The sequence below is a fragment of the Pseudonaja textilis genome, chromosome Z, assembly GCF_049901715.1.
Source record: "Pseudonaja textilis isolate UNSWEBS1 chromosome Z, rPseTex1.2, whole genome shotgun sequence".
NCBI classification, from domain to species: Eukaryota; Metazoa; Chordata; class Lepidosauria; order Squamata; family Elapidae; genus Pseudonaja; species Pseudonaja textilis.
Window position 1 is genome coordinate 105,150,434 of NC_142008.1, and position 24,663 is coordinate 105,175,096.

At 37.9% G+C, this 24,663-nt stretch overlaps 1 protein-coding gene across 1 annotated transcript; it reads right to left on the reverse strand.

Annotated features, from left to right (window-relative positions):
• Positions 1 to 11,162: 11,162 nt before the first annotated feature.
• Positions 11,163 to 12,119, reverse strand: LOC113451061 (olfactory receptor 6F1-like). The gene has a single exon (XM_026722428.1). The coding sequence runs from the start codon at positions 12,117 to 12,119 to the stop codon at positions 11,163 to 11,165; it is 957 nt and encodes a 318-aa protein (XP_026578213.1).
• Between the last annotated feature and the right edge of the window lie 12,544 nt (positions 12,120 to 24,663).

Sequence of the window (24,663 nt, forward strand, 5' to 3'; positions counted from 1 at the left end):
GTTGTACTTATATTGTTATACTCTGAAATGTTTGAAAATGGATGGTGAATACATCCTTTAAAAAATTATAGGGCAATTCTGGGAGAATGGTGGACATATTTAATGATGAATGAACACAAATCTAATCCTAGCCTTTTCGAAAGTCAATAAGTGTATTAGTAGGCTGGAACCAAAACTAGCATGGGAATTTGGACATCAATAATTTTTCCAATTTCTCCACCCAAAATTAAATAATTCTTCTAAATATTCAAAGGAGTCAAAGAGGCAACAGTTAAAAAAAACAAAAATTCAGCACTGTCAATTCAATTTCATTATTTTCATAAGCTAAGCCTTAATAAAACAGGAATTCATAGCTGACTATTCCAAGTATATTGTTACATTTTGAAACTAGATAACTTAATTATACAAACACACAAACAATATATCATACAGGAAATAAAACACCATTATGCTGCATAAATATGTATGTATGGAGTAGTCTTTTCCATATTGGAAAATTCCAAAAGCTCAGAGCAATTTCAGCCATTTCAGTCCTTAATCTCAGATTGGATATTGCATACAATTGCATGAAATATCAAAAACAATTTCAACTATGTCCACTAAAACCAATATATATATATACCTCATTCAAATTTAGGTTTGGTTTAGTTAGGGCAACTGCAAAAATAAGTATCTTTCCTGTTCATCCTCATTTCCTAATAGTTACATGAAGCTTTAGAAAATTTAGTTTAGCTCATAGTCATTTCAGATTTGACAAAATCCTTGTAATGCATGATTGAACTAGAAACCAGGAAAATGCATTTAAAATTAATTAATATATAGGTCAAAGTATGGTCATAAAACAAGTATTGCACATAAAGAAATGTATTTAATCCTTCCTCCTTAGCATACTGTGTATAAGCATGGGCCAAGTCTAATGTTGATGTTTGGGGATGTGAAAATATAAAAATGGTAGGAATCAAACATGGGAAGGACAAATATATATGGATGGAGTTTTGCAATATTTACTTTTTACAAAGTGGCCAGACATGGGTTTGGGTTTTGTTTTGTTTTTTGGGGTGGGGGGGGGGGAGGCAGGGTTGTTTTTGTTTAAAGAACAAAGTTATGTTCTCCATGATGGTTATCAGACCTGCTACTATCTAGACAAGCTTAGATAAAAATAATACAGAAGCTGCTTCATACCAATCAATGTGATTACTTGTCTGTATAGACTATTCATTATTGTTGCTGAAGAAACAGGAAAAGGCAGAAGACAGCTATGCATTGACTCTTCAATTATCCTGATATCAATTGGAAAACTAATTCTGCACCAAGTGAGAAATCAAATAAGTTCCTAATCAACCTAGCTGACAACTCTGTTCTCCAAAAGGTAGAAGGTGAAGCTAGAGAGACAGCCATATTGGACTTAATTCTTACAAACAGAGAAGAAGCGATAGAGGGAGTTGAAACTGCAGGAACCTTGGGTGACAGTGACCATGTCATACTAGAATTCAACATAACACAAACACAAGAAATAGCACATAATGACACCAGAGTCTTGGATTTTAAAAGAGCTGATTTTAACAAACTCAGAGACAACTTGGGAAAGATTCCATGGATGAAAATCCTAAAGGGGAAAACAACTCAAGAATCTTGGGAAACTCTGAAAAGTATGATCATAGAAGCCCAGACTAGCACAATACAACAGAGAAAGAAAAACAAGAAATCCAAGATGATACCAGCGTTGCTACTCAAAGATCTCTCTGGCAAACTGAAAGAAAAAAGGACAAGTACAAAAAATGGAAGGGATATACAACTAAGGCATAATATCAGCAGATAGCCAGAATCTGCAAAGACGAAGTCAGGATAGCAAAGGCTCAGAACGAGCAAAGACTTTCAACAAAAGTCAAAAATAATAAAAAAAAATAACAAAAATAAAAATCCTCAATTATAACTTCAAAAAAGGCAACTATGATCTTACAATCAACAATCTCTCTCCCCTTGACTGGCAATTTCTATTCACTGGATGCAATACTGTTGAAGACCATTACAACATATTCTTACTAGAAATCAAAAGAGACATCAAACTATATGTACCAATAACAATTCCCAAAACCAGGAAAAAGAGATTACCCATAACAATAAGGAAGCTTCAAACCAAAAAAAGACCACTTTGGCGAAAAAACAAATCTGGTCACGTTGCCAACTTCAAAAGCCGATACAAAAATCTATGCCACCAGATAAAAACTGAATGCACTAATTATCACATTAAACAAGAGGAATATCTTCTATGCACAAATTCCACCCGTGCTTTCTACAATTTTGTAAACAACCAACTAAAAGACTCAAGGTCCATCCCACCCCTAAAAGGACCTAATGGCAAAGACTGCAGCAATGACACCATCAAAGCAAACCTCTTTAACACATTCTTTGGCTCAGTATTTGTAAAAAACAATGGATCAAGCCCAGTACTTCCTAGTTGAACCACAGACAACTACAATGATCAAATACATATCGATTTTACAGAAGACATTGTTGAAAAAGCATTGCGCAATCTAAAACCATCCCTATCTATTGGACCAGACAGAATATGTGCCTACTTCTTTAAAAAGCTATCCACTGCCATAGCCAAACCTCTAAGCATAATCTTTGAAAAATCTTTCAGAACCAACTCCTTGCCAAAACCATGGTCATCCCCATCTTCAAAAAGGGAGATCCCAGCCTAGTAGAAAATTACAGACCAATCTCCTTATGCTGCATCACCTCTAAAGTCATGGAATCAATTATTAACCAATCCATTATCCTCCACTTAGAGTCAAACAACCTACTCTCTAATAAACAATTTGGTTTCAGAAAAAAACTATCCTGTAATCTGCAACTCTTACACTGCAAAAACATATGGACTACACAACTCGATCAGGGCAAAGCAATAGACGCAATCTACATAGACTTCTGTAAAGCCTTTGATTCAGTGGTACATAACAAACTACTCCTAAAACTAAAATCTTATGGTATCTCTGGATAACTGCATAACTGGATAGAAGCATTCCTGTCAAACAGACAACAAATGGTCAAAACTGGGAGTGTCCTATCAAATTCTGTACCTGTCAATAGTGGTGTCCCCCAAGGCAGTGTTTTAGGACCAACTCTCTTCATTTTCTACATAAATGACCTCTGTGATCATATTAAGAGCAACTGCATTCTCTTTGCTGACAATGTAAAGCTAATCAACACCACAGACAATACTACTACCCTCCAAAAAGACTTGACGATGTATCAGAATGGTCAATCAAATGGCAACTTCAAATCTCAACAAATAAATGCTCTGTCTTACATATTGGCAAAAAAAATCAGATGATCCAAACTCTGATGTTTGTTGATGATCTAAACTCTGTCAAGGACCTTGGAGTACTCATCTCAAATGATCTAAGTGCTAGAGCCCACTGTAACTACATAGCCAAAAAGGCATTAAGATTTGTTAATATAATCCTTCTCTAGAAATCTCACACTAGAGCATACAAAACTTTTGCTATACCTGTACTTGAATACAGCTCAGTCAGGAACCCATATCATGTATCTGATATTAACACAATTGAAAAAGTCCAGAAATATTTCAAAAGAAGAGTTCTCTGCTCCTCTACTCATTGCAGAATACCTTATGCCACCAGACTTGAAACTCTAGACCTAGACAACCTAGAACTATGCTGCTTCTGGTCCTGTCAGTGTGTGCTCCCTTCAAAATCCAAGAAAGAAATACTCAGAGCAAAGTTATCCTTTTACTGGAAATCAAAGTGAAAGCTACAGATTTAATTCCGAATCTGAGGAATTGGTGTGCAGATCACATATACAAAGGAATGGAATTGTTCCCACCCCCCCAAGTCCAAATGACTCTTCCAATTAAAAGTTCTGAATATGATCATGTGGGCATCTTCAGGTGGTGATGAGGCCTCTGTCCGTTGACCTTGACATATTTTGATAAAAGTTCGCAGCTGCGCAGAGGGGATAGAAGCTAGCCAAGAAATGGAAAGTTAAAGACAAGAATTCATATACCCCCTCCCCTTGCTATCCACAGGAAAAGAATGCAAAACACCTCCAGCTCTCTTCCCCTCCAAGTTCCCCCTCCCTCCCCGTTGCTAATGACAGCCGAAAGAGATAGTATAGCATAGCAGCAGAGGAGATGCAATAGTTAGGATGCAGAAGATATAATATGTGGAAGATATCTTGAGGCTGACATTTGGACCCCTAGAAAAAGGACATTAGTCCCTGCAAAAGAAAATAACATAAAAATATATTAACGATTGCATACACTTCTATGGTTTATCAGGGTATTTTGCATAAAAGTTCTGGAGAAGTTCAGGAGCCCTAATGTCTTTCTCATTTAACCACTCAGCATAGGATGAGGAAAAATGTTTCCAAGCTACAAGATATTGGAGATGACCCCTCCATTTCCGAGAGTCTAAAATCTCTTTAATCTCGAAATGTTGTTCACCCTCAATCAACAATGGTACGGGGGGATCAGTCTGGGTCAGTCTCAATGTACAGGTATGTTCGGGTTTTAACAAGCTAACGTGGAAAACCGGATGAATACGACGAAGAGTTTTTGGTAGAGTCAACTGAACAGTTACAGGATTCACAATCTGCTCAATAGGAAAAGGGCCCACATACTTAGGACCCAACTTCTTCGATTTCTGGATGGTCTGCAAATATTTAGTTGAGAGGAACACTTTGTCGCCCACTTGATAAGACTTCTGTGGGGCTCTCTTCCTGTCAGCAAATTTCTTATGAGACTGGTGCACCTCGTCCAAAGCTTTATGAGCAACCGGCCAATTGAGTTGAAGTTGAGATATCCAATCGTCCAATGACTGGACATTGGGTCTTTCATGAGGAAGTTCAGGTATGGGCACAAAATCTTGCCCCGTTGCCACTTTGAAGGGGGTAAACCCAGTACTGCTGTGGACAGAGTTGTTATATGCCACCTCTGCAAAAGGCAGTAGATCCACCCAGTTGTCTTGCTGATAGTTTATGTAACACCTGAGATATTGCTCCAGCACCCCGTTAGTTCTCTCGCAGGCCCCATTAGTTTGGGGATGGTGGGCAGAGCTTAAGCCCTGGGTGGAGCCTATTAACTTCAAAAATTCCCTCCAGAAGTTCGAGGTAAATTGGACCCCTCGGTCAGAAACTACACGCTCAGGGACACCATGCAGTCTATAGACATGTATAATGAACAATCTGGCCAGCAACTTCGCCGAGGGAATCTTGGAGCAAGGAATGAAGTGTGCTTGTTTGGAGAACAAATCAGTCACCACCCAGATGACTGTTTGCCCGGTGCTCTCGGGTAAGTCTACTATAAAGTCCATGGAAATTTCCCTCCAAGGAGCAGTTGGCCTAGCCACATCTTGCAACAGACCTGGTAGTTTACCAGGAGGTCTTTTTGCTGAGGCGCAAACTGGACAGCTCGCTACATAAGTCTCAATGTCCTTTTTCAACGAAGGCCACCAGAACTGCTGTATCACCAGATGTAGCATCTTCACAAACCCAAAGTGACCAGCCGCCTTGGAGTCATGAGTTTGTTGTAACACTTGGCTTCTCAGGGTTTTTGGTACATACAATTTCACACCTACCCAGGCTAGACCATCTCGAACGGTGCAGTTATTCGTATTTGCCAGGAACCACTCATCCGTTTTCAGGGTCTCCTTAAATCATTCTATCAGGTCAGTGGACGGATCCCTCTCTTGTTTCCTCTTTTGCGCTCTGGTAACCACTGGGGCAGCCAGCTGTGTGGTTGACACAATTGGCCTTATCACTTCTTTATGAACACTGTTGTATTGAGGCATTCTAGACAAAGCATCTGCCATAAAAAATTTTCCTCCTGGGATGTATTTCAGAGAGAAATTGAATCGCTTGAAATACTGAGCCCACCTAACTTACTTAGGGGATAACTTCCAAGGTGTTTTTAAGGCTTCCAGATTTTTATGGTCAGTCCATACCTCAAATGGATGCTTCGCTCCTTCCAGAAAATGCCTCCAAGTTAGTAGGGCCCAATGGACTGCAAAAGCTTCCTTCTCCCAAACAGCCCATCTCTGTTCAGTGTCAGTCAACTTACGGGAGGTGTAGGTGCACGGTTGTAGTGTCCCCTTCTCATTTAACTGAAGTAAGACCGGTCCCACAGCCACATCACTCGCATCAGCCTGGATCACGAAAGGGGCATCCATGTCTGGGTGTTTCAGCACTGGTTCTGCAGCAAATAATCTTTTTAGCTTCTCAAAAGCGGCTTGGCACTCCATGAACCAATTCAATGGCTGGCTGGGGTTTGGCTTCATTTCCCCCTTTGTCTTTAGTAGGTTGGTGATGGGAATGTCTATTTTAGCAAAAGACGGGATGAATTGCCAGTAAAAGTTAGCAAATCCAAGGAAACTTTGAAGCTGTTTACGGGTTCTTGGTGGGGCCCAGTCCAATACAGCTCACACCTTCTCTGGGTCCATCTCAATGCCCTCGGGTGAGATGCAATATCCCAGGTAGTCAATTTTTTCTTGTTGGAACTCACATTTGGACAATTTGGCATACAATTTGGCAGCCCGCAGTTTGTGCAGCATGGAGCATACCAGTTTCACATGTTCATCTCTAGTCTCCGTGTAGATGAGGATATCATCAAGGTAGACCAAAAACCCCTTCTATAAATGTTCGTGGAGCGCTTGATTGATCATTTGCATGAAAACGGCTGGTGCCCCCTGTAGGCCGAAAGGGCGAACATTGAACTGGAAACAACCCATCGGGCAGTTGAACATAGTTTTCCACTTGTCTCCCTCTTTAATTCGGATTCGGTAGTATGCCTCCCTCAAGTCCAACTTCGTGAAAATCTTCCCCTTGGCCAGGTGGGCTAGCATGTCCTTCATCAGAGGGAGGGGTTACATGTTCTCCACGGACACCGTGTTCAGGTTTCGGTAGTCAACCACCAAGCGTTTGGAGCCATCTTTCTTCTCGTGGAACAACACAGGGGCCGCCACTCGAGGTCTGGCGGGTTGGATGAAACCATGTTTCAAGTTCTTGTTGATAAACGATCTCAATTCCTCCAGCTCCCGTGGTGTCATCGAATACAGCTTCGGTTTTGAGAGCATCACCCCCGGTAGAATTTCAATGCTGCAATCGGTTGACCGATGAGGAGGGAGCTCATCAGAGGCCTCTTCACTAAACACCTCTCTTAAGTCTCAGTACTCTTTTGGGATTTTCTCCTCCCCCTCCACGTGCTCAGCACCTGCAGAAGCTGTCTCAGCAAGGCTCTGGAGCTTCGGATGGGATTTCTCCTTCCCTTCCATCGGGGATTGCTCCTCCCCTTCCGGAAGCCGATCGGTGCAGATCCGTATCCACCCCTCTCTCCAGTTCACATGGGGATTCCACTTCTGAAGCCAGGGCAATCCCAATATTAGAGGCTATTCCATCCCAGGGGCCACAATAAAACACAGGGTCTCGCAGTAGTTTCCCATGGTCATCTCTAGGGGTTCCATTATAAAACATGAAGGTCAACCTCCCGCCTCAGATCCATCCAGTTGGCAAAAGGATATGGGCGTTCTCAAAGTTCTCAGTCCGATGCCCATACCCTTGACTACTTTCATGTTAATTACACACCTTGTGCACCCCGAGTCCAATAAGACCAGCATCTCCCCCTTGGTCCCTGAGGTGGGCACCCTTAACTTTATTGGGATGGTCATGGGCCCTTGGTTAGGACTTACTGGGACGTCATCTTCCGAGTCGGTCTCGCTCTCATCGGGGGGAGTCGGAGGTCCCAGCTCCTCTCCTGCTGGAGGGGTGACCTCTACAACCTCCCCTATCTTTAGCCCGGTTTCGCGAGGCTTGGTTGGGGAGGTTTCGGGCTTCCTCCCTGGCCCCCACACTCCCTTTGGATCCAGCTTGACCCGGCAATCCACAATCCGGTGGCCCTCCTTCCCACAACGAAAACAGGCAGTGGATTTGGCTCTCACCATCACCCCTCCCTTTTGGGGTTTAGGGGTCTCTCAGAGATGTGGGGGGAGCAGTTTGCTCCATGCGGGGCCTCCTCTGCGTCTGCTTCGGGCTAGATCTATTTCCACTTCTTCTGCTAGCAAGTACCACAACTGCAAATCATGTGGATCCCTTCTGGAGATGCACATGTGGTATATATCTTCATTTAAGCCATCTTTGTAGGCTTCTATAAGAGCCCCCTGGGACCAGCCTCGGATGTGGTATGCCAGCTGTCTGAACTCTTGGGTGTAGTCAGCAACCGATCTTCCCCCTTGAGTTATGGTTTTCATTCTGATCCTGGCCCTTCTCTCCGCCAGAGGGTCCTCAAACCTCCTCCTCAATGCAGTCATGAAAACATTGAGGCTCCGCAATTGGGGGGAGTTATCATTATACAAAGTCACCACCCAGTCTGCTGCCATCCCCTCCAGGGTTTTGGTAACACATCTTACTTTGGCTGCTTCAAAGGTAAACTCGCTTTCATATTCTGCCATATAGCTCCCGACTTGTACCAGGAAAAACCCCAAATCCTTGGGATTTCCTCCAAACTTCACATCTAAGGGGGGCAGGTGGTGTCTCCCAGGCATCACACCTATTTCTGGGGCTCCCCGGGCAGCAGCTGGCTGTTGTGCTGGCGTAGGCTGAGCTAGGGGGGGTGGGGCAGCCCAACTTCCCCAGGCTAAACTCGCTCCCCCTTCCCCGTCATACTTTGGAGCCATGCCAGGCTTCTCAGAAGCATCCATAAAGAATTTCCCAGATTGATCCAGCCTGCATTCTATCTCCTCCCCCTCTTGCCACTGCCATTCCCACACACCTCTTCGACTTACAGTGATCCCAGGGGGGGGCATCTTCTGGATCTCTCCATCCAACTCCTAATGACCATCTGGGCATCTCAGCTAGGGTTTCTTCCAGAGTAAGGTCAGCCAGCAGGTCGGCAGCTGGCATCTCTGGTCACAGCATTGGCTGCCCCTCCGCAGCTCCCTGGTCATCTTCATCACTGGCTGGAGATGACATGATGTGAAACCCCCTCGGAAGAAAAGTTGATGTTTTCTCCAGGTGGGCTGATGGGGAGATTCAGAATAATGTCAGTGTGTGCTCCCTTCAAAATCCAAGAAAGAAATATTCAGACTCCATGGGTTAGAGCAAAGTTATCCTTTTACTGGAAATCAAAGTGGAAGCTACAGATTTAATTCCGAATCTGAGGAATTGGTGTGCAGATCACATATACAAAGGAATGGAATTGTTCCCACCCCTCAAAGTCCAAATGACTCTTCCAATTAAAAGTTCTGAATATGATCATGTGGGCATCTTCAGGTGGTGATGAGGCCTCTGTCCGTTGACCTTGACATATTTTGATAAAAGTTCGCAGCTGCGCAGAGGGGATAGAAGCTAGCCAAGAAATGGAAAGTTAAAGACAAGAATTCATACACCCCCTCCCCTTGCTACCCACAGCAAAAGAATGCAAAACACCTCCAGCTCTTTTCCCCTCCAAGTTCCCCCTCCCTCCCCGTTGCTAATGACAGCTGAAAGAGATAGTATAGCATAGCAGCAGAGGAGATGCAATAGTTAGGATGCAGAAGATATAATATGTGGAAGATATCTTGAGGCTGACAGGTCCAATGTAAATATAGTATATAAGATCATACATTGTAATGTCCTACCTGCAAATGAATACTTCCGCTTCAATAATAACAATACAAGAGCCCACAAAATGTAAAGCCCACATAGGTAAAGACCTATGAGCATCTTTTACTGTTGTGTAGCAGTGGTCTAAAGTATTTTTGCCTCTGGTGGGACAATTTACATGCTGGAAATATTTTGGGAGCTCTTTCCTTAAATTTGTTAGATTGAAATCTCCTAAAAAGATGGAAAGGGAACCTGGGTGTTTGACTTCAGCCTCCATAATTTGATCAGCAAGAGTTTGTAGTGCCTTGTTTACACAGGCTTGTGGAGGAACATACACAGCTATTAGGAGAAATGAGGAGAACTCACATGGAGAGTAAAATGGCTTGCAGTTGATGTGTAAAGAATCTAGGTTTTCATCACAAAATTATATATTATAGTTATATCCTGAGACCAGCTGTTGTTGATATATAAACATAATCCTCCACTCTTTGTTTTACTTGATGTCTCTTCAATTCTGTCTGATCTAAATGTCTGAAATCCTGCGATGTGTATGGTGCTGTCCCCATGAATTTGTGGATTAATTCAGGTTTCAGTAAAACAAAGAACAGCTGAATTTTCATAATTTTCATAATAAGGTGTTCTGTCTCGCCTTTCCTCTTTCCTAAAAGGGGAAAGAGTACAAACTCACACAAACACAGGCAGGCAAGGTGGCTCGGACTTCACAGAATTAATTCTTTGGAACTGATAACATCCTTGGCATTCCAACATGCTCTGCCTGCCAAGTCTGAACTGATAACAAGTAAAAAGCTACTTACAGAAAATTACAAGGCAGACCACAAGAATCATTCACAAAGAAAACCTGAAGTAAGATCAAACTTTGTCCCGTACAAAGTTCCAGCTGACAACACACCCACTTTTATCCCCTGTGGGGTGTGGCTCAATGACTCAGCTCATTCTCTGACCCTCCCACGCCTCCTACGTTTCTGCTCGCGTTTCTCCCTACAATGCTGCTTAGGATCAAGCCAACATTCTTCCTCTTGACTCCCTGTCAGGGGCTGCTCCGATATGCCTTCCTCCTGATTAATTTCAGGCTGTTCCTCTCGGTTGTGTGATGAAACCTGAGGCATTATCAGGGAGGAAGGCATTGCCAGAGAGGAAGGTCCTGGGGAGGAAGGCATTGCCAGTTCTTCCTCCTCATCTTCCAAGTCCTCTTCCTCTAACAGCACAGGCTCGGGAATCGGAGCCACAACAATAAGGTATTTTCATAATAAGGTAATTAGCATTTTTTCTGAGATATATTTATAGATAGGAAATAAATACAGGAATCTGATATTGAAAAGAAAAGTATAATTCCATTTTTTGTATTTTCACAGGGTTTTTATGTGACTCAAAACATTTTAATGTCAGAGGTTGAGAGGAAAAAATAAAAATGTTAACATGTACTCTTCCAGGAAAACAAATATCAGTATTGTTTATTGATTCTGGTAATCCTGACAACTGCAAGAGTTCTAATTCAAAATTTACAGTACAACATTTTTGCTTTAATTATTTTGAGTCTTTGAGGATCAACCTTTATTTTGCCTATTACTATGAAATACATTCCTCAAAATATCTCTGACTTCTCTGTTTCTTAATGTATAGATGAAAGGATTCAGCAGTGGGACCACAATAAGGTTGAAGATGCTTACAACTTTGGTTTTTTCTAAAGAGGTCTCTTTAGAAGGTTTGACAAAAAGGAATATGGTGGAGCCATACCAAATGATCACAACAGCAAGGTGAGAAGAACATGTGGAAAAAGCTTTTTGTCGACCTTTGCTGGAAGGGATGCGTAGGATTGTGGAAATAATGTACATATAGGAAAGAAGGGTCATCAAACAGGAGCCTACAATGACAAAAATAGCTATGAAAAAAGCTGTTATCTCAATAAACTGAGTATCTGTACATGACAGTATGATCCAGGAATCAAGATTACAATAGAAATTATTGATCACATTAGGCCCACAGAAGGACAGTGTTGTAATCAGGTAGGCAGGTATACAAATAACAAGGAAACCCCCCAACCAACATCCACAGGCCAACCTACAAGATAGGCTGATATCCATTATAGTGCTGTAATGCAAAGGATAACATATGGCCAAATATCTGTCATAAGCCATTGTAGCTATCAGAAAATGTTCAGTGCATCCAAAAGAAAAAATGAAATACATCTGTAGAACACAGCCAGAGAAAGAGATACTTCTGTCTCTCCCGAGAAAAATTGCAAGGATCTTGGGGATAGAGGCTGTTGTGTACCATATTTCCAAGAAAGAAAGGTTGCAAAGGAAGAAATACATAGGCGTATGGAGGTGTCGATATGTTATTATGAGAAGCATGATGGAGAGATTCCCCAAAATGGTGAGGATGTACATTGTAAAAAATAGAATGAAGATGAAGAGTTGAAAACGCGGTGAACCTGGAAAACCAAGAAGAATGAATTCTGTCACCCTCGTGCTATTTAGCTGTCCATGGTTGAGCAATTCCATGTGTTTTCTTTATCCTGTGAAGGAAAACTCACAAAATTAATGCACATAATATTTCAGTGCAGTCTGTACTTATTAATGGTGCACTGCAACATTGTCTCCCCCCCCCCCATCTTGTTTCATACCTTTATGGCTTTTTTCCCCCTTTTCCCTTCCTTTCTTATCCCACCTAGCCTTTTTACCCCCCTCCTAACCTCTGCCTTTTTAGCTTCCCCTCTCTGTTGTATTCCTCTTTTCTTTTGCTTTCTAACATTGTATTGATTTTGCATCTTATTTTTTTCTTGCTTGGGTGTTTTTTTAGGTCTTAAGTCCTTCATTTTCCTTCCTCTCTTTCTCTTTTCTTTCTTAATCAAACTTTTTGATTCATTAAAGATTATTTCTTCTTCTTCTTCTTCTTCTTCTTCTTCTTCTTCTTCTTCTTCTTCTTCTTCTTCTTCTTCTTCTTCTTCTTCTTCTTCTTCTTCTTCTTCTTCTTCTTCTTCTTCTTCTTCTTCTTCTTCTTCCATCTGTTGTTGTGTTTGCTGATAAATAGCAAGCGCCATTTCTAAAAAGTTAAAGGCCTCTCCCAAAGCATCCTTGCCTTCTTTCTTTATTTTTCCATATTCCTTTCTTAGTTCATCAACAGGTAAAGCCATTATAAACCTTTTCTTGTTTTTTTCCCCTGTTCTTCTTGTTAAAACAACCAAGATGTTTCAAAACTTAAAACAGTTCCCCAAAGTCCCAGAGTCATCAAGCAGTCCAAACAGAGCACAAAGTTCTTCCCTTTGCACTTTCTCTTACTGGGGTAATATCAATTAAAAAAAAAAACACCAGTCTGTATTTTAAAGCCTTATTGCAATTAACTTCTAGTCTCAAAATCTTCAAGGCGTCTCCTCCAACAAGATCTTAATATAATTATTTTTTTTTGTCCTCTCCCTTCCCACTTGTAACAAAGAGCTTTAAATTTTTACCTTCTATAGAAAAGCAGGTTTTTCAATGTCCATTTGTTAACTCCGTAAGGGAGGGAGAGTAAACTTTCCCTTTCAGCATTTCCATTCGCCGCTTTAAAAATCTCCTCTGGAAACAATGTATCGTTCAAAAAATCGTGGTTTTCGGGATGTTAAATGTATCTTGAAGTCCTGGTTCAGCCAAAAAACTTTCACTTCAAAACTTTCTCCTTCTTCCTCCTGCACAGTCTTGTCCAGCTGCCGGTTTCTTTGTAGCAGCCATTACAGACCGCTGCTCCACCGCCTTGAGAACATTGTCAATATTAGTTCTTTCACAATATTGCAATTTGTTCCAAGTGAAATTTTCAGTCTTTTAATATGTCATGATCTTCATTAGTGACTTTTATACCTTTATGAATAGATGACAAAATAATTCCTAGTAGTTAAACCAGTCTGACATTAAATAGCTTTAAGTTAAGACATAGAAGCAAAATTATTAGTATTAGTACCCCTTTATAAAACCTTAGTATGACCACACTTGGAATATAGCATCCAGTTTTAATCACTACATTACAAAAAAGGAGTTGAGACTTTGGAGAAACTGCAGAGAAAAGCAACTAAGACAAGAAACAATGGATTGAAACTAATCAAGGAAAGAAGCAACCTGGAATTAAGAAGAAGCTTCCCAACAGTGAGAACAATTAATCAGTGGAAGAGCTTGTTTTCAGAAGTTGTGGGTGCTTTATCACTGGAGGTGTTTAAGAAACTGGAGACCCTCTTGTTTGAAATGGTATAGGGTCTCCTGAAAAAGGGATTGGACTAGAAGACCTCCTTTTAAGCTCTATTTTGATTGATTGATTGATCTAATATATTTTTAAAATAATATTTTCTTTTGAAAAAAATAAAAATATGATTTTTAGATGTGATATTTCTTTTTCAATTAGGAGAAAATCTGTTAAATGTGTAATATTGATTCAGCAAACCCTAAAGGCACTTTCCTGAAAATGGACGATTTACAGATATGACTTTCATCATGGATCATGGCTTTTTCTTAACATCAAGGGTTTTCTGTGAAAAAAAGGTTGTGTAGTTTGTTTTCTATAGCAATGATTTGAGGAAAGAATGAATGGCAGTTAATATATTATTGGAGTTTATTCAGGCCAATAATATGGATTTGATTGTTTTACATCCCTGGTCAATTCTGGTTTCAGATTTGAACAAAATTAGGGAGGGATAATCAAGAATTGATTCCTTAATGACATATTTCTGAACACACACTATTGAGCAAAATATGAACTGAAGAACAATATTTCATTCTAAATTTCATGATTTCCTTTCTAACTATTTTACATGTTTCACTCTCTGACACTTTAAATTCTTAGTTTAAACTGTTTTAGAATAGTAAAAAAAATGGCCATGATTTCCTTATTAATGTGATATGGATACTTTCATTTGGAAATACTATTTCCTTGGTCAAAAAGAAGATCAATCATATAAAGTACTCATTTTCTTTGAATAAATGTCTGTTGATGAAAACTATACAATATTTTACAAAAGGAGGAAGAGAAATATATTTTCCTCAGAATAGTATCAGCAAAGATTTAATTATATTTGCCATACCATCTCTCGGAACTGATGGAAACTGATGCAAAAATAATACAGAGTAAATTTTTAGTTATCCATTCATCCATCCTATAATTCATATATGCAGACTCTCAACTTTCTGCTTACTTTGCTATATTTTTTTAAAAAAAATTAAAAATTATTACTTATTACTTCTACTTACCCAGTCTAATAACAAGTAGGACATGCTGAGATACCAAATATGAAATAAGTTGTATTTATATAATCATAACCAAAACTTCCCTTGGGATCTGTATAGCAATTAGACTTAATGTGAAAACATTTTCCCATCTATTCAGATTTCTACCCTTTTCTCAAAAAGGAAGTAAGCTACAGTGGGGATAAATACCATTGGGAGTCTTGAAAGAATAGTTTGGGGTAAATCAACATGGAGAAAATAAATCTATGTGGTTGCTAGGAGCCAAAAATAATTTGAGCATAATCTTTGAAAAATCTTTCAGGACCAGCTCCTTGCAAAAACTATGATCACAAGCCACGGTCATCCCCATCTTCAAAAAGGGAGACACCATCCTAGCTGAAAATTACAGACCAATCTCCTTATGCTGCATCACCTGTAAAGTCATGGAATCAATTATTAACCAGTCCATTATCCTCCACTTAGAGACAAACAACCTACTCTCTAATAAACAATTTGGTTTCAGAAAAAAACTATCATGTAATCTGCAACTCTTACATTGCAAAAACATATGGACTACACAACTCGATCAGGGCAAAGCAATAGATGCAATCTACATAGACTTCTGTAAAGCCTTTGATTCAAAGGTACACGACAAACTACTACTAAAACTAAAATCTTACAGCATCTCTGGACACCTACATAACTGGATAGAAGCATTCCTGTCAAACAGACAACAAATGGTCAAAATTGGGAGTGTCCTATCAAATTCTATACTTGTCAATAGTGGTGTCCCCCAAGGCAGTGTTTTAGGACTAACTCTCTTCATACTCTACATAAATGACCTCTGTGATCATATTAAGAGCAACTGCATTCTCTTTGCTGATGTTGTAAAGCTATTCAACACCACAGACAATACTACTACCCTCCAAAAAGACCTTGACTATTTATCAGAATGGTCAATCAAATGACAACTTCAAATCTCAACAAATAAATGCTCTGTCTTACATATTGGCAGAAAAAAAAATCAGAAAATAAACTACAAGCTAAATAGTCGAGACCTTGTTGAGGATCCAAACTTTGTCAAGGACCTTAGAGTACTCATCTCAAATGATCTAAGTTCTAGAGCCCACTGTAACTACATAGCCAAAAAGGCATTAAGACTTGTTAATCTAATCCTTCTCTAGTAATCTCACACTACTAACTAGAGCATACAAAAAATTTGCTAGACCTATACTTGAATACAGCTCATCAATCTGGAATCCATATCATGTATCTGATATTAACACAATTGAAAAAGTCCAAAAATATTTCACAAGAAGAGTTCTCCACTCCTCTACTCATTGCAGAATACCTTATACCACCAGACTTGAAACTCTAGACCTAGAAAACCTAGAACTACGCCGCCTCCAGTCTGATCTAAATATAGTATATAAAATCATATATTGCAATGTCCTACCTGCAAATGAATACTTCAGCTTCAGTCATAACAATACAAGAGCATACAATAGATACAAACTAAAGGTTAATAGTACTAAACTTGACTGCAGAAATACAACTTCAGCAATAGAGTGGTCAATGTTTGGAATATTCTACCTGACTCTCTGGTTTCTTCCCAAACCCCAAAAACTTTAACCTTAAACTGTCTATTGACCTCACCCCCTTCCTAAGTGGCCTGTAGGGGGGCATGCATAAGCGCACCAATAGTGCCTACCATCTCTGTCCTATTGTTTTTTATTTTTCTTATAAGTATCTATCTCATGTATTCAAAACTATATTTATTCTTATATCTGTATCTTGTAAGTGATTGACAAATCAAATAAATACTAAATACTAAATATATTTATGTTTAGCTGTTAAAAGGAGATATAATCTAGAGTGATCAATTCAATGTCATGCAGCAGGGATGTTAAACTGGTGGGCTGGATGCATCATGTGTGCAGGCCATGCCCACTCTGGCACTGCAAAGGCAAAAAATGTTGCAATATGCCATGTGATGCAATTGAATTTGACCCACGTCTTAAAGCCATATGCAATTGATCACTTTGTATGTATGTCCCTATAAGTTTTGTATGTCCATATAAGTTTTCCTCTCATCCATTCCTGAAAATCATAGACATAATTTACAAATAACATTTTCAAATATCAGTAGATTATGTAAATTTGAATATAGGCAGATAGATAGATAGATAGATAGATAGATAGATAGATAGATAGATAGATAGATAGATAGATAGATAGATAGATAGATAGATAATGTAAAAATCTCAGACGCTAAAGGACAATGTGTGATTTTAACTTGCCTATTTTACATCACCCTCAATGACTAAAAACTTAAAATTGTGGCCTTGTTCATGTAGTTGTAAGACACAGTCCAACTCATTTGGAATTATCTCTCCAAGGATATTCCCTACCCACAAAAGTCTTTCTATCCTCAATTTAAGCTACAGTGCTATTGATGTGATATAACTAACAATAAATTATTAATCTTAGTCATTGTGGATAAAAGGTAGATTAGAAAAAGAAGGAGAAGCCAATCATATTTGTTTTACATTCAGAATCACTATTTATTATTGTGAAATGCCGTGGTAGCATGTTTGTGAATATACAACAGGTATTGGCTAAAAAATAAATGAAGAATGTTAATTCATTTCCTTTCTTCAAAATATAGTTCTGACAATATCTTATTTGTTTTGAAATGAGGCCAAGATGTAACAGGGCACTTTCTCATGAAAAGCAGCAGGAAGCCTTCATGCCCTTTGAAATTGTATTCTTATTGATTCAGTGCTTGGCCATTGAGTCATGTTTGTTGCTCAGAAGTATGGTGTCAGTAAATTAATTGCACATGATTCAAACATATGAGCCCTGAAAATGAAATCACACATATAAAATAATTTAGTTGATTGGCCATTTTTCTAATCATTTCTTTGGCATAGAAGCATCTTAAGGTAATACAAAAACACTATGTATTGCATTTTGCATTTTGTTTCATAGCAATATGCTTTGAATTGTAAAGAACAAAACTTTAACAATTAGTCACACAGGGGCAACTGTCAAAGTGTTAATGTGACCAACCTTCCCATATGAGTTTCTTGCAAATGGCTTCATCTCTAATAAATCCTTGTGAGGTTTTGTACACCAGGTTATAATGATAAATCCCAATGTGATCAATTCAACTTTACTTTGTGATCTAGAAACTTGGAGCTTTTTAATAATCTCTCAAGACTGCCAATTAATGTAAGGAATAAAGTTTCAGGAATTCTAATAGGCCTTTAGGGAACTGTTAACAAAGCACCTTTCTCATAACTTTTTAAGTTTGTAACTTTTTAAGTGACATTTCAATGCACCTTAAAAAGAAATATAAAAATGGCACTGAAAATTAAAATAAGGAATTGTATCTTTAAAAATAAAAGTAAATTGCTCTCTATGTATATTTAATATGTATTTTGGTACAGTGATAGCTCGTTTAGAAATTCTACCAGGCAACTTAGCAATTAAAGAACTAGCAAATTATGACTCACAATGATTTTTTTCTCCTTTATTTCTGATCCACAATAAAAAATTATATGTTTTTCAGGATTATACATGAGGCCAAAATCAAATCTGGAGAAAACCAAACATGACCCTGTGGTCTTAAATATATATTTTCTGTGTCCATTCCACTGTGATTGTAGTTTGGTTTGGACTCTCTCTATTTGAATGTAAGACTAAGAAATGTCAGCAAGCTTTACCCTTGTATCTGATATAAGAGTTCCAAAAATAGGTGGAGGCAGATGAAATTTAACAGTTTCCACCTAGCATTTCTACCAGTTTCAGAGCATGTACAAAATCAGCTTTGCTGATATTTCAGATACTGTAAAGTCAATCAGAAGAACAGACACAGAACACGTATATTCACACAATGGGTCCATTTCTTACCATTTTACACAATAGGAAGGGAGTTGCTACTTTATCCACATAATTCTCTTTAAAAATAATTTCAGATGCAAAATGCAAGAATTATTGATAGGGCTGTGCAGAGACTGCAGAACATATAGGAAACTACACAAATGATTGTATATTGTGCAATTAGTAAACAATTACAACTAATTTCAGTTTAGAGACATATTATTGAAGGCCTAATCACCAATAGGTGTCCTGGCCCATTTTAATATGACATTTAAAGATACTCATTTATCTAGAGGAAATCCATACAAACAAATTCAACCTGAAAGCTTTTATAGGCCTTTCTGCAATCAACCATCACCTTATGATTATACTTTGTCTTGTTGATTTCAAATCTGAAGAGTAAAGCCTAGTTATTCATGAATGGAATGATATTGTTCTGGAATGAAATGATATATGGAATGGAATGATATATGTAACAGCCTCTTCAGCCAACAAGATAGATGCCATTTTCAATGCTGAAATGTAGAGATCATAGGAAGTCACACACACAAAAAAACTTTTGATAGTAGGGAAGTCATTTTGTTTAAACTGAGGTTATTTTAATTGAGGTTAAAGTATATAAAGAATTAATAGAGAAGAAAATGCTAAATTTTGTCTCTATTTCTATCTTTTCTAGAGAAATTGAAATAATCTTAATTGATGCAAACAGTTAAAATAGCAAAAGGAAAATGCAAAGAATCAGATAATATTTACCTCCAACTTTAAGTGTGTTTGGGTCAGATTCATTCTGCCATTTTTGTGTCTGATATTGTGTATGTAGTACAAAGGCCGACTTCAAAAGTATAATATGAAACCTAAACAGGGAAATCCACTGAACAACTGTTCAACAAGAACTTCTGCAAGGTGATGGTGTGGGAAGGGGAGAATTTTCCCTAACTAAAAGATTGTGGCATATTTTTCTTTCAGAAATTAAAATCTCCCTGATTCTCTCACCATTCATTCCCTGATCTCTCATCATGGTATGACATGTGAGCCCTAGGAAACCACTACTTTTTATCTGACATTGAATTAGAGCTTCATAATATATATATCCATTTTTAAATATTATAATTATTAGAAAACCTAAAATCCGGCAAGTATCCAGTTTAAAACTACTGTATGTACCTTGTCTTTATATGTTTATTATGAATGGCAAAAAGCACACTTTTCTAGCTATGAAAATTATAAGTTAGGATGGCAGGAATAGTAGACAACTATAAGAAGAAGATAAAACATTGGTGGATAAAATATTGAGCATCAATAGTAATGAGATCTGTGGCCAGCTGGAGGCAGTCGTCAGACAAACTTGGTAAGAAAGTTCTTAATTTCACAAATTAGCAGAAGTGTAAGATGTTACAGCCAGAATTAGTTAATTAATTGAAAGTAGTAGATCAATATCCTTTTGAGGTTTGCAAGCTGGCTGGAAGCCCAGAATTATTCTCAGGAAACTGAAGGCAAGCTTAGCAACATAGTTGAAACAAAAATAAGGTCTGCTGGGTATTATTAGCAATTAAAAGTATGTGAGAAAATATAACTCTGGTAATGATCCCAATGTGGGTGATTAAAAAAAGAAAATCAATTCCACTAATTGATCTTAGATGTAAGTTGCCACAGATAAATCCTTAGAAGACAGAAATGAATTGTTTGGATGTCAGGTCATTTATTACTTTTTCTCATGTATAACTATAATAGAATTCCATTAGATGTCCATTCAGTGATGGAATGTTTGTATCCCACCCATGAAAGCCTATTCACATGTTTTACATTTCAAGTTGCTATAAAAATATTAAAGAATATACATTGAAACACAGCCATACATGCATGAATATAAAGGACTAGAAATAAAACACTGTTAAATGTTTTTCTTATGGTTTCAATCATTCATTTTGCATTTTCCTTAAAATATTATCATGAAATGATATGCAAAAATACCATACCTTGGATGTATTTATTTGTTTAAAAATTTATATAATCACTTGTATGGTAAACAATAATTCTGGACTTTTAACATGGTTAAAAGTAAATAACAAAAAACTACAACCATTTCTGAGGAAGATGGTTTTTTAAAAAATAGGATGGATGGATGGATGGATGGATAAATCAATCAAACAAACAATCAAACAATCCAATCTTTTGGGGTATTATTACCCTGCACATTAACATACTATTTGCTGGACTCCAGTTTCATTATATCCCAACACATATGGAAACAGCCAGCTCTTTGACGTGTTCAGAAGGTGAAGAGGTCAGGATCCTGCTGGATCTCTGGGGAAAGGGTTTTTCACAGGACAGGGGCAACTATAGAAAAGACATGCTTCCTAGATCACATTGAATAGCAACATTTAATGGAAATGACTTGGAATGTCCACAGTCTGTCACAGTTGGTGGGAGAGGCAGATAACACCCAGACAGAGGTGGACTTGAAAATAATCTTATCCCATGCTATTTGGCTGATAATTAGCACCTTGAATTGCACATTGAAATAAAATCTGGAAGCTAGTGCACTTCATTCAATAATGATATAATATAGGGCAAACAATCAATTATCCAGGATATATTCTGGATTAGTTGTAATTTATGGATAGTCTTTGGGTAGGCCTGTTGAAGAAATTGTGGTAATCCTGAAAATAATCAAGACATGAGTGGCTGTGAACAAGACTTCCAGTCCATGAATCAATGTAATTGGGACTCAAGATGGATCTGTGCAAAGGTCACCCTAGCTATAGCTGTCACCTTTTCCTCAAGCCAGAAGTCCAGGATTCACCCCTCCTCACATTATGGAGCAATTCTGGCCATAGGAGTGCTATCTCAGCAAGAGTTCACTGGACCCATGGAACTGAAAAATATGGGGCCACTCTATTTTGCTTGGGTTGAGTTGAAGCCAGTTCTCTCAACCATTATATTTAGTTTCATACAAATCCTTATAGCCTCCAGGCACTGGAATAACACTAGGATAGCATTAGTTGGCTAGTTGTGATTTCCTTCTAACATTGTTTCAATATTTTTAGGTATTTGAAGTAAGTTCGCTTTCTGTAGATATTGCTTAATTTTTTCTTCTTGAATATTCTCTTAAAAGTACAGTTTTCCGTAGTATTGTATATTTTTTCCTTGTCGCCTCTGCTGTTTGTGTTAACATTGGAAGTGTTGAACAGGAATATTAGAGAAGAAAGAGAAATAAAAGGAATGAAAATTAAAAAGGAGGAATATAAATTGCAAGCTTTTGCAGAAGACCTGGTATTTATATTAGAAGACCCACTGGAAACAGCACCCAAATTAATAGAAAAATAGAAGAATATGGAAAAGTAGCAGGTTTGAGAAAAAATAAAGACAAAACAAAAATATTAACAAAGAATATGTTAGCAAGATGAAAGAAAGAGTTGGAAGAAATTTAAAAAATACAGGCCAGGAACAAGGTTAAATATTTAGGGATACATATTACACCAAGATGTAGTACACTGAAGGAAGATAACTATGTTAAACTCAAACAGCAGATTGCAACAGATTTGATAAAATGGGGAAAACTGCAACTATCATTGATTGGGAGAATATTTACAATTAAGATGAATATATTGCCTAGAGTTTTATATTTATTCCAGACAATTCCTATTCAACTAGGGAAAGAGTCTTTTGAAGATTCAAATAGAATTGTGTTGAAATATATTTGGCAGGGTAAAAAAGCAAAAATAAAATTAAAACTGTTACAAGATGCAAGAATAAGAGGAGGGTTTGCCTTGCCCAATTGGGAGCTATAGTACCAGGTAACAAGTTTGATGTGGGTAAAGGAATGGATAACACTAAGGAACACCTAATTGGAATTGTTGCTAAAATGTACGCAAAGCATTTGTTGAGCAAAATTGAAATCTGGGTTATGGAGAATAATCTTTTGGCGGAGGATCAAGTAGGCTTTAGACCAGAGCGATCTACTATAGATAATTGTTTCACATTATATCACTTGGTAACAAGGTATTTAAAAATGGGTAAGAAGTTATTCACTGCATTTATTGATCTAAGTGTGGCTTTTGATTCATTAAACAAAAATATCTTGTGGAGGAAACTGGTGGACCTTAACATGGAGCCCAGACTCCTTTTTGTGGTTAGGGCCCTTTACTCAAATACCCATGTGAAAATCCGTATTGGTGTAAATGGAGCCCTGTCTAAGAGCATATCTACCAATATTGGTGTAAGACAGGGCTGCATTTTAGCTCCAATGCTTTTCAATCTCTATGTCAATGACTTACCAGGATTCCTGCATACAGTAGATTTGCATATGCCAAAAATTCTTGATAAATTTATTAATACTCTTTTATATGCCGATGACATGGTATTAATGGCTCATTTACAAATAGGCCTGAGGAGACTGTTGTATAAGCTGAATACCTATTGTACTTTGAATTTCTTAAATATTAATAAAAGCAAATCCAAAGTGTTGATTTTCAGCACAAAAAGTAGGAAATATAATTGGCAGATTAATGGGGAGTCAATCGAACAAGTAAATTCTTACTTAGGAGTGGTCTTTACTAATACGGGATCTTGGTTTAATCACTTTAAAAGTAGTGCATTAAGAGCTGAGATAAGCACCAAAAGATTATATAAATTATTTAACCATAATTACCCAGGCACTTTGACCCCTATGTTGAAAGTATTTAGGGCAAAAATAGTTCCAATGCTGACATATGGTGCAGAACTGTGGGGTTTAAATAAAGCCTCCCACTTGAACAAACACAGACCCGCTTTTAAGACACTTATTGGGGACTGATAAGAACACTTCTGCTTCAGCAGTCAGAGCGGAATTGGGTATCCACTCCTTACATAGCCACTTAATAATTAAAACATTTACATACTGGCTAAAGATACAATCAATGGATTTGGATAAACTTCCAAAACTATGCCTAATTGAATAGTTAAATAAGTTCCAATTTAACTACTGGGCCAGTCAACTCCACAGAGCCATCTTAAGAAATGGGTTTACCCAATATTTATTGTCAAGGGCTTCCCAGGCAAGGGAAATTTTTAAACATAGAGTCTTGGATATTAGTGCCCAGACTGACATGGAATTATTAGCAAAAAACAGATCTATAAGATGGTTGGCTAAGAAAATAAACATCTTCCAACTTGAAAAATACCTTTCAATGGGTATGCCACAATTACAGGGAAGAGCCTATACCAGAGCCAGATTTAAGTTACTGGATTCCATGTCTAGACATAGGAGCTTCCACCATGTACCATACTACAAGAGAACCTGCTTATATGGTTCATCTGCCATTGAACATTTTGTTCAACTGCCAAATATAGGCCCCTATTAGGCTTAAATATTTATCATTTCTACTGGAAAGAACAGCCCATTGGGAATCAAACCACAGATTGTTATATTTCCTCTGGGCCTCTAATGTACACATCGTTCGTAGGACTGCTAAGTTTATAATCAAGGCAGCTGTCCTAAGAACACAATATATTGAACAAATTGGTGTATCCTGCAAGGATGATCTATTATCCGATTTCTAACTCCCTGGTTTTCCACATATGTTTTCATTACTGTATTCTTATATATCTAACTTGTCTGTATTTTGTCTTGTTATATATTTATGTTATGTTATTGATTAGGTGTTATGACTATTCAATTAAATAAACAATACCACTACGGAACAGTAGGTTACTGACTTTAGAAGGCCATGACTTGCTGTTGGGATGGCATGCTTTTCTCTGGTATAAGGGAACTAAAACACAGGGGTATTTTAGAAGACATTATATTTGAGAGGCATTGTTTTTGAACTGGGAGAAGACAATAAAAAGACAATATTACTTAAAAATTCCAACATGGATATCAACTATTGAAGCTTTTTCTTATCCAATAATATATAAAAAGGAACAAACAGTTAGATATGGTGAGATATTGAATGAAAAGGGTGAACTTAAATCTATGTAAGCTTTGGAAGAA

Excerpts from the sequence above, each read along its gene's own strand:
- LOC113451061 (XM_026722428.1), bottom strand. The coding sequence starts at position 12,119 with ATGGAATTGCTCAACCATGGACAGCTAAATAGCACGAGGGTGACAGAA.